The sequence below is a fragment of the Epinephelus lanceolatus genome, chromosome 8 (genome assembly GCF_041903045.1).
Source record: "Epinephelus lanceolatus isolate andai-2023 chromosome 8, ASM4190304v1, whole genome shotgun sequence".
NCBI classification, from domain to species: domain Eukaryota; kingdom Metazoa; phylum Chordata; class Actinopteri; order Perciformes; family Serranidae; genus Epinephelus; species Epinephelus lanceolatus.
The window spans coordinates 8,793,475-8,804,666 of record NC_135741.1 but is presented as its reverse complement, the minus strand read 5'-3'; the positions used below and the strand labels follow the sequence as shown (position 1 = coordinate 8,804,666).

The 11,192-nt window shown below is 41.5% G+C and overlaps 1 protein-coding gene across 2 annotated transcripts in view; it reads right to left on the bottom strand.

Annotated features, from left to right (window-relative positions):
• Positions 1-294: 294 nt before the first annotated feature.
• The window catches only part of vwa5b1 (von Willebrand factor A domain containing 5B1), a 49,239-nt gene continuing 38,341 nt past the window's right edge, over positions 295-11,192 (bottom strand). The window contains exons 18-22 of one of the 2 annotated variants that reach the window (XM_078169801.1): positions 8,657-8,794; positions 7,940-8,032; positions 7,390-7,459; positions 4,501-4,624; positions 295-1,079 (exon numbers count right to left, since the gene is read on the bottom strand). In XM_078169801.1, the coding sequence (XP_078025927.1) occupies positions 417-1,079; positions 4,501-4,624; positions 7,390-7,459; positions 7,940-8,032; positions 8,657-8,794 (1,088 nt within the window). In that variant the 3' untranslated portion in view covers positions 295-416. The remainder of the gene's footprint in view (positions 1,080-4,500; positions 4,625-7,389; positions 7,460-7,939; positions 8,033-8,656; positions 8,795-11,192) is intronic. The other variant, XM_033630236.2, reaches the window with a different exon arrangement.

Below are 11,192 nucleotides of genomic sequence, written 5' to 3'. Positions count from 1 at the left end.
TTGTTTTGTAGCATTCTCCCCATAACATCAATATGATGACAATAAGAGCTTTTCTCGATGGTCAGTGGTCCAGCATGCTACTAAGTTAACACTGACATTCGTCGTCATGAAACTCAAATCTGTGGCATAGCTCTGATCAGATCCCGTGCTTACAGGGATCTAGCTACAGTATATGGCACCAGCGAGGTAACAGCTTGCACGTAGTGCCTCTGAAGAGCCTGTGATATGTTTGGAGGAACAGCACACGAACAAAAGAAAATACACATTGTTCACAACTGCAACGGCAAAATCAGACTCCAGAGGACAAACTGCCGAACAGAGAATAGTACAGCTTCAGTACAGCTTCAGTTAGCATAGTATCACATTGAGCTGAGTGCTTTCTGCGGTCTGTATTTTCAGCCTTGGATTAGCAGGCCTCAGACACTGTTCGGGTTGTAACAGAGCATGTTCAGTTGCAGGTTTTCATCCCAGTGTCTGAGGATGATGAAGAGCTGGTTGGCGGCAGCCTTGACGGAGGCTAAGTCTCGGCCCTCTGGGATTTCCTGCGCACTCAACCACATGCTGGCCTTGGCGGCTACCAGTTCCCACTCTATGAAATGACTGGCGGAGCTGTGCTCCAGCCAAGCGAGGGCCACAGCTGTGGCCCACACCATGCTCTCTGGATCCAGCATCCTCTTTAGCACGCTGCTGGGCGATGCTGTTTCCAAAGCCCCTGACCCGGAGCCCCGTCCGCTGTCCCCCTGGGAGTGTGGGGAGAGCGGGGGCTCAGCAGCGGCGGAGGAGGGACTGCCTAATGAGGAAGAGCCAGCATCCGTCCAGGAGCTCTTGGTCAGATGAGACGGGCTGTGAATGCCTACAGTGTACTCTGCAGGTTGCTGATATGTTTCTGGTTCACACAGGGATCTGCGTTCGCCATCGGCGCTCTCAGCACGGCGGCTGCTGGAGTGAGACAGGTGCCCCAGGCTGGTGCGGTGACTGGTGAAGGGGGACGTCCATTTTAGCTTGTCCATGGGCACACTAATGGCATCACACAGAGCTGTGTCCAGGGGAAATGCACCACTAGCCAACTGCAGCAATACCTGTGCAGAGGAAATAGTTTACAGCTTAACATAAAGTAAAGCTTATGTTATTTTTTTCCTAACTTTTAATCAGCAGTATAGTGGTACTTGTAGAGGAGAAGGGGAACATTGACTTGTTAGCAATTTGTGTTTTTTATGCATTACAAACAAACAAAGTCAGACGTGAGGGAGCAATGGATCAACTGATTTGAGTGCATGCTGTTTTTCTGCACTGCATATTGTAACAACAATCCTCCATGGTTCATTACTTCCTGCTCCAATCAGCAGCTGGGCGTGAGATGCCTCACAATAGGACACCTCGATGGTCGTTGCTAAAGGAGGAGAGAAATCATTTTTAGGAACAGCCGTTCTATCATTTTTTAACGGATGTTTTCTTTCCTTTGAATTTGAAAAGTGATGAATAATACATGAACAAGGTGGTGTGAGCAGCATAATTAGAGTGTCCTTCAAGGTCTCTGTGGTTTCAGGTAGAATCAGAGTGTGGTCTAATAATATTACAATAAGTCTGGACACTGCTATGAGCCCCCAAGCAACATTTGAATTACAAAGGATTGTTCTGTCACTGGCAATTTCTTTCGCAAGGCAGAAAAATGAAGGTAATGCTCACAGAAACAGTATTTATTGTATGATTTTACACCAATTTTAAAAGAGAAACCTGCCTAATTGTCGCATTGTTTTCAGTTTACTTGGCTTAGATTACATGACTCTGTCTTTAGTCAGTTACTGATCAAATTAATAGTGAAATATAGAGTGAATTTTTTGGTATTTATTGTTAAGAATGCAAGTTCAATACTATTTGGTCATGTGTAAGTCAGCTATTACATAAATTTACTTTAAAACTGTGCATACATATAACAGATTAAATCTCTGGTATCCACCACTAACCTGCTCTTTATCATCGTTTTCCTTTATGTATTTCAGAGACAGGACAAATTTTCAAAGGTATTGGTGACATGCAAACAACAGTTTTAGGTTGGATTTGAATCAGATACACCATGCTTACAGGCTGAACACCTTAGCCCTCTGGACTATGGTGCTGTAGATCAGACGCAATGGCTTATTAGGCGTATTTTAAAATCCATTTTTAGAAACAACAAAGTCTGTAAGCACTATGTCAATGATCGAAGTGATGCAAATAAAGAATCATGTATCAATCACAGAAATAAGCTCACACATAATGAATAATGAATGAAGTAAGCGAAGACACTGCACTGAGCTTATTAAAGCCTCTCCAGGGGATCAAAAGTGATCCTGAAGGGTGCTCAATGAAGTCCTCAGCTGGGGTCACAAAACAACTGTGCTTTCCAACACCAAAATCAAACACCAGGCTGGAAATGGCAGCAATGATTTACTGATCTTTCAACACTCATTTTATCCCATCGGTAAAAAATCTAAAAAAAAAATGTAATCAGTCAACCAAAGCATGCTGCTGTCAGACAGTATCTTCAAGACAATTATCTGAATTCATTCTTATTTACGTCAACTGACAGAAATGAAGACTGAATATAAAATGCTCTCATTTAGCATGGACTGATAAAAAGTTCTTAAGTTCTTAATGCTATCATGAATTAAGTTGTAAAGCTTCTTGTTTATACTGTTGGTCTCTCTACTTTGTGGGGATGCGCTTAAAAAGATTGCCAGAATTTCACTGCATAGTGATATGCAGTGAAAAATGATATGCACACCTACCGACCTATATCTATAGTGAGAATTGTATATAGTAGACTTAGTGACTTAAATAAGTCAAATATTACCATCCTATCACAGTATTGCTATAGAAAAAAGAACGCCACCTGTAAAGCAGGTAATGATCTTGTCAAAAAAATCAATGATGCCATTGATAAGGCTCACTGCAGCATTGGAATTTTTATTGACTTATTAAAAGCATTCGTCACAAATGAATTTCAGATTCCTCTAAGCAGGCTACAACATTATGGTGTCAGAGGCACAGCGCTCAGTTGGTTCAGAAGCAATATGTAGGGGAGGGAGCACTATGTAATCGTCCACAAATCTCAAAAGTAAACCCATCAAGAACGGTGTCCCCCACTTCTCTCCACATTGTATATTCATGATTTTATGAATTCCGATAGAATTTTAAACAAAGTAATATTTGCCGATGATACAAATTTATTCTTATTCCACAAAAACCTAAATGACCTGCAAAATCTAAATCAGAGACTGATTGAGGTGGATACATGGCTTAAATGCAATAAATTATCCTTAAATATAAGCAAGACAAACTTAATTATTTTTAATTTCAATAAAAATCTAAATAACATTGAACATGTTTGTATCAAAATAAACTGTTGAGTTACTGAGAGAATGCAGTCCACCAAATTCCTGCAGGTGCATGTTGATGAATTTTTAAACTTTATGGGTCATATTGAGGAACTGATGAAAAAATTGTCCAGATATTTTGGCTTATTTTTTTAAGTTGAGGCTTTTTCTTCTACTTAAAGCTACTTGTATTATTAATTTATTTTTCTACCTCATACAAGTCTTAATTTGAGTCTTATTTAAATTACTGTAATGTTATATGATGCAATACCTTTCCTAGTTAACTTGTGAAATTACAGATTTTACAGAGTTATAGGCGCCATATCATGGTCCAAAGTAAACTCACCCATTGACCTTCTTTTCCACAGATACAGTCTCCTTAAGCTTACTGAATCTAATATCGATCACAAAGCTTGTATAATGTTGTTTATATGCTCAATGGCAGACTCCAATTTACTTTTCCTCACATACATATAAGATGAGGAAAAAGCACCTTAAAAAAACAGAAACTCAATGTTGGAGCTTGGGTTTGTTACTGAAATGAGATTGCCAAAACCATAAAAGTTTCATCTGTGTTTGTTTTTAAAAAGAGTTTTGGGCAGCAGTTACCACAAAAATATGTTAGTGTGAATACCCTAAAAGGCTGGGGACTTATAAACTACTCTACTTTGAAATCCATTTATATTGGACTGTTATTTCCATTTGCCCTATGTCTCTGTTTATTATATCTGACCTCTTTAGCTTTTATTTAGAATGAATAAATCTCTTAGGATCACTTAGTAATTAGGATTAGGCTAGTTTAGTTCTTAGGGTCTTAGGTGTTTTGTAGGTTGTGTAATAGACAGTGCATTAGTAAACATTTTAAACACTATCTCCTTAGTGTCTCGGTCTCTATTTCCAAGCTGCAGACAGCTTATCGTTCTGTCCCATTCCACATCTCCATTATGTCTTATGAATTGCACTTGTATTTAATTGTCTTGTGAATAAAACTGAAACTTTATTGCACTGAGCTGAACTATTCAAGCTGTCACAGAGAGTGACACATTCGTCTCCTTTGACAGATCTACAGTCAGTTCAAATTAGTGTCCATCAAAAGAAATGCGGGTTGACAAGAGCATTGACACGATATAGATCTGCTGCCTACCAGAGGGATGTAGTCTTTGTTCTCGTTTTCACTCTCTCCACTTGAATCACCGGACTTGCTGTGAGATCGACACATGAATCCTTTGGCGGCCCGAGTCAAGAGACGAGTCCTGCTGAGGGCCAATCTAACAGGGGGGAGGGAGAGGCAGATGTGAATCACAGTGTGTGAAGCACAAAGCACTATAGGATTTAATCCACTGCTTCTATGAGGACACGGAAAGTAATTGTTTCTTTTGATTGTCCTGGTACATCTGTGGATTTCCAATAGGATCCAGTAAATGGACGATTTTTTAGCCATGCATGGCTCTAGGAATAGTAATGTTGGCCACAGTCATTTTGTTGGAGACAAAAATATCTCAACAACTATTCAATGATTTACCATGAAATTCTGTACAGACAGCCATGGTACTAAGAGGATGTATCCTAATGACTTTGGTGACCATCTGACTCCTCCATGAGGTGTTATGTGAAATGTCTCAAAAACTGTTCATAGGTTCATGTGCCCCTCAGGATGATTTGTAATCACTTTGCTGATCCCTTCACTTTTCCCATAGCGCCATCATTAAATACCAAATACCTCCAACACTAAAGATATTCCAATCAGCCTCTGCTGCACTTCGTGTCTCATGCTAATTAGCAAATGCTAGCATGCTAACACACTAAACTAAGATGATGAGCATTACACCTGCTAAACATCAACATGTTAGCATCGTCATTTGCTGATGTTAGCATTCAGCTCAAAGCACCCCTGTGCCTAAAGGAGCCAGTAGACTTTATCAGATAAGATTTTCAGCTTTTAAGAAATTCCCTCCACACCTTTCAGACATCTGCATTGGGGGTGGCTGCGTGAGACAGTTTATGTGACTTTCCGAAACTAACAATGTGACGTCAACACTCACTTCACGCCACAAATGGATAGATATGTGAAGGTGAGAAAGTAAGCAGGGTTTGCACAAGTACTCTCACCAGCTCTCTTGTTTCATTCTTTACACAACTTTCTGTTACTTTTTACCTTGCCTTCAAGTGAGGCCACCTGAGGTTTGACGACACTTTGTACGAACTAGTTCTTTATTGCCACAAGTCATCCCAAAGTTTACAGAGTTGCTAGCATAGCTGTAGATTCAGTTAGAAACAAGTATAAGGCGTAAGGGGGCTTTTACATGAGGGACCTGGGTCTGCACCCAAGCACACTTGACCATAAAGTCCAGTTTGTTTGATTAGAGTGAATATTGTGTATGGTTTGACCGGTGCGCCAATTTGTACCCGAGTCCACTTAAAAGGTGGTCTCGAGAATGGTTCATGTGCATTTGGGTATGGTTGTCATCAGGTGTGAAAACCAACTATAGCAAAACACTGAAATTAACTGCTGTTTAACACAGTTGGTAAGTAGAGTTTAAAAGACATTTTTTAGTGCTGCCAGTCTCTGACGAAATCTGTATCCAGGCAGCATGCGTGAATGACCTTGGGTAATAAAGAAAGAACTAGGGATGTCAGTGTAGGTTAATTTTGCTTTTGATAGCCCAACACCCATTAACCGTGTTAATTTTTAAGGAAAAAAACAAACAAACAAACGTAAAATACAAGAGGCCTCCTCTTTCTGGAGTTCCACTGATTCTGAACTTAGCAACGCATTTCAAACCACTATCCATTTAAAGGTGGTGACATTTTAATGTTTTGTGTTGTAAATGTTTTGCCTTTTATTTTTGCTACTTTGCTAAAGTCAGCCTTGGCCGCTTTGCACTGCGCATCACCCGGGTCAGGTGGGCACTCGCCATCGGCACCGCTCATTCGTGATTAAGTTTTAAGTTTACTTTACTTTATTAATCCCCCTGAGGGGAAATTCAATGTTTTCACTCTTGCTTGTCAATTACACACAGGTCCGAAAGACACACACATGCACAAACAGGACCTATACATGCACAAAGTGGAGAGATCTCAGAGTGAGGGGGCTGCCCTTGGTGAGGCAGTTGGGGGGTTCGGTGCCTTGCTCAAGGGGACCTCGGCAGTGCCCAGGAGGTGAACTGGCACCTCTCCAGCCACCAGTCCACGCTCCATATTTTGGTCCGGACGGGGACTCGAACAGGTGACCCTCTGGTTCCCAACCCAAGTCCCTATGGACTGAGCCGCCCCATTACTGCCAGTAACTTGCTGTGGAAACATGGTGGCCATTCTATGGTCTCTCCCCATGTCGTCCCAATGGATAAGTGGCTTTATTATGAGCTGCAAACCCCCTTTAGCATTAGCTGTGTTGTAGCTGCTAACAGTTCTGATAGAAGTAACAGGAGTTAACAATGCTGAAGAGGGTTGCTGCTCAAAATTGAGGCACTTAATCACCAGGGCAACCTGAGGAGAGACTGAAGGGTGGGAGCAATGTTTCCACAGCAACACTGTTGGATCTGGACGGTGTTACTGGCAGAAATTACCAAATGAGCAGTAGCACAGTTAGCTCCCACCAGACCTGAGTGGTGCGCAGAGCAGTAAACTGAAGAGAAGCAAAATTAACCTATAGATCAACATGTGTAACTAGTAAAATATATTCTTAGGAGACATCCCTAGTAGGACAGGAGAGAGGGTCATTCTTGACATTGTCTTCAAAACATAACCCATAGTAGGCACAATTAAAGGTTTACTCCAAAGTATGGGCTCTTCCACTTGGCTTTTTTCTGCACTGTAACAACAGTGTAGACACGTAGATGATACCTGATACAAAACAACATCATGAATGTGAAAACTGAGTGGCAGGGGAGGATCGAGAAGGAGTGATTGAACCCAGGCACGGTACTAATCCGTAATACCCAATATGAAAACACCCTGAGTCCCTGTGTTCGCTCATGCAGTGGTACCACAGCTACAGCACATTTATGTAGCCAACCAGTCTCCAACCACCCACCTGGCAGAAAAAAGGCTCTCCACCGATTTCTGTGATTGGTCAGAGGTCACAGACGGACTCCTCTGGGAGACTTGGAGACAGAGAGGCAGAGTTAGACAAGGGAAGGAGAGAGGAAGTGAAGCAGTGGCATTTTACTGTCACTTTTTTGTGTAATTCTCAACATGAGTCTCACATAATAAAGAGGTAAAACACCCACTGAGATGCAACAGTGACAGCGGAGGACACATATTCCAGCTGTCTCTCCTCCGTGGGTGAAGCACTTCTTCTTGTGTGTGTGTGTGTGTGTGTGTGTGTTTGTGTGTGTGCCTTCAGTAAGTGCTCATTGTTTGTTTCATTTAAAAGGTCCAGACAGCGTTTGTCAATACAAGCCACAAAATTGAGTCGACTCCTGTCATCACTTACAAGAAGAGGGACTAAATAAAATGTCAATAGTCTCAAGTTTCACTTTTGGAGCGATGCAACAGCGCTGCCCAGAAAAAAGACAAGAGACCGGCAGACAGTTTATGTCATGTGTGGAGGACAGTTGATGAGACGAAGTAAGTTCACTGACCAGTTGATGTGTTGCACGTACCCTCTGTGAAGCTACATCGCTCCCAGCCGGAGGAGGAGGGGGTGCTACATGGAGAGACACTGTCCTCTCCATCTAAAACAAGGATCAAAAAGAATATTAACTCCCAGCTGTCTTTTATTTTGTGTTATAAGTAATCCCCTCTTTTTTCCTCAAAACCTAACTAAGTGTTGCTTTTAAGACGACAGCATTACCAGGCAACACTGAGGCAACTCATCTGCATCTGCGCCTGCTGTGCATCTCTTTTTCTTGACTGGCGGTGCCAAACAGATGCTCAAGCACTGTGCTAGTCTTAGCTCCTGCTGTTGCTATGCCACCACTGAAAACCAATTTAAAATGTTGTGCCCTTTTGCTGAAGTTAAACTATTTTTAATGTAAAGCAGCACGCAGCTCTTTCAGTGTTCAATATCTCCCAGCTCCCAGTGCTGGCGGTGCAAGACTGCAACGTTTCCATTTCAAATAGAGACTGATTCGATAAAAATGTATAAACATCAATCTTGGAAAAAGCCAATATCACCTTCTCCTAAACTCGCTACTTTTATTTACAATTTAAGATGCTTTCTACCTCCGTCTGTAGCTCTTACATTATTTATTTCTGCTGTACTTCAGTTTGTTGGTGATCTTGAAATGAAAGCTCCTCCTGCTGTGTATGGAGTCGGGGTTGAAATTTGAGTTGAATAAATATAAAACGCGGCCTACTGTTGGGCAGCAGGGCATCTTCAGCAGCTTCCTCAGACATGCCGCCAGACTGAGAGCGACCCAGTCCGATGGAGTAGCCTCTGTTCTTCCTGCTCCCTGAACGAGACCTGGAGTGTGAGCCCTTCTTCACACCTTCAGCTGAAAACAAAATTAAATCAATCACTTTGAGGGTTTTAAAGTTGGCAGACATCAGCGGTACCTCTGATGGAAAATTTGAAAGAGTTCCAAGATTGATATAATTTTGGATCTAGGCTCGCTTTGGAGTGAATCACAGGTTCAGAAGTGAGTGTTGCAAAGCCAAAAGCTATATGACCGTCAACAGTGATAATGTTAAGAGAGAAATCTACAGGTTACATCAATGAAAGTTACAAGAATAAATCCATATTTGGGGAAATATGCATATGTGCTGTCTTGGCTGGGAGCAGGAGTCTCCACTAGTTGCCTGGCAACATCGACGTGACAACAAATTTCACAAAACTTAAACCAGAAACAGTCGAGTTTATAAGCCCCACTGTAAAACCATAAACTGTCATTTTTACTTCAACAAACAAGATATAACATGTTACAGCTGCAGTTAATGATTATTTTCAGTGTCAGTTCATCTGTTGATTATTTTCTCTCCTGATTTGGTTTACAAAATATTAAATTTAATGAATTTAATGTAAAGTTAATGTTCGTGAACAAACGTGAAAGTGAAAGCCAGTCACAGATTAACTCCCGTATATTTAGCTTTTTTTTTTTGCTGCTGCTGCTGCTGTGTCCGCAACTTTCATAGTTTCCTCTTGGATGTGTGCTGCTAACTGTCAGGCACCTGGTTGCTACCTTTTAATGAAGTTCTGACCTCACCTACACACTGTTTCTGGGAACGTCTCACACACAGCAAAATAAGAAAATTCAGGTCGAGGACAGAGTCGCTACAGATGAAGACACTGCCACACACTTTAAGTACGTCATAAGAGGATTACTGTTTTATGTCTTGTCATGTCTTGTCTTGTCTTGTCATGTCATGTCATGTCATGTCTTGTTTTCTGCAAAATCCTGCAAGCTATATCTTTAAAAAAAAAAGTGAAAATGTCCTTTATAAGTTCTGACAGCCCAAGGCAACACAGTTAAATGCCTTGTTTGATCCAACCAGCAGTTCAAAACTCAAAAGTATTTCATTTAAAATTATGAAAAACGCAGAGAAGTGGCAAATCTTCACATTTGAGGAACTTGAACCAGAGAATATTTGAATTGTAATTATTATAAAGCGACCAAATAAACGGTTAGATTCACTTTCTAACCGTTGCTAAATTGATTATTTGTTTCAGCTTCTCTCTGCCTCACAGAGAGAGGGTTCTGGGTTTGATTCCGGGGATCATGGAGGCCCTTCTGTGTGAAAGTTTGCATGTTCTCCCTGTGTCAGCGTGGGTTTTCTCCAGGTACTCCAGCTTCCTCCCACAGTCCAAAGACACGCACGTCAGTTGGTGACTCTAAATTGTCCGTAGGTGTGAATGTGAGTGTGAATGGTTGTCTGTCTCTATGTGTCAGCCCTCTGGTGACCTGTCCAGGGTGTACCCCACCTCTCACCCATTGTCAGCTGGGATAGGCTCCAGCCCCGTTGTACCAGGATATACGGTGATGGACATGTTCATTAGTGATCTTTCGAGGGGCTGACAGGTGGATTTTTTACCTTTGTACAGAGCCTGGCTAGCTTATTCCCCCGTTTCCATAACATTTCAACAATACTGTTGTTAACGTGGTTTGGTTTAGGAAAAAAAAACACTTGGTTATGGTCGTAAAAGATCATGTTTTGGCTTAAAATACACGCTCTTCATGGCACTATCTGTGGTGGAATAACAGCAGTGACTTGCCAAAAAACAACCAGTCAGCTCATATACTACGTCACTTTAGAAATGTTGATATTACATATATATAAAATGTCGGATGTAATGTATTAGTGGTTTGCAGAAACGTACAATACCACCATTTTCTTCTGTTGCCTAGGCTGCAGTCCTCTCATCTAACTACTGCCAAGCGATTAAGAGATAAGAAAACTTTAAGTGACATGGTAGCACACTGTAGCACATGCAAGGTAACTTTATAGACTTAATAACTTCTACATAACAAAAGAAGTTCAACTATAAGAAGTTTTCCAGGTTTTGTTTGAGGGCAATGTTGTGTTTAAACCAGGCATGTGCACAGATGGTGCTCAAGCAGCTGCCCTTTTGCCCTCTGACTAGATAAGTGCCCTTTTTGCGAGAGATGTCTTTTCTATTTCTTTTTCTAATTTAATATTTTAGTTTTCAAATTTGACCCATGGCATCAATTTTCCATCAAACAGCCCTTGTCACAGTCACCACAGAGCAGAGCAGCATCACGTCTCCCTATGACCTGTCTTCATGGACAGGTGAGTTAGTCTGGCGCACAATCACACCATCTCACCAACCGCCCGGTGCCAGGATTTAACTTCATTTTTCAAATCAATATTATAAGACAGATGCCCCCAAAACTGTCTGTGCACAGGATTGGTTTAAACCTGGAGCGAGCGGAACAA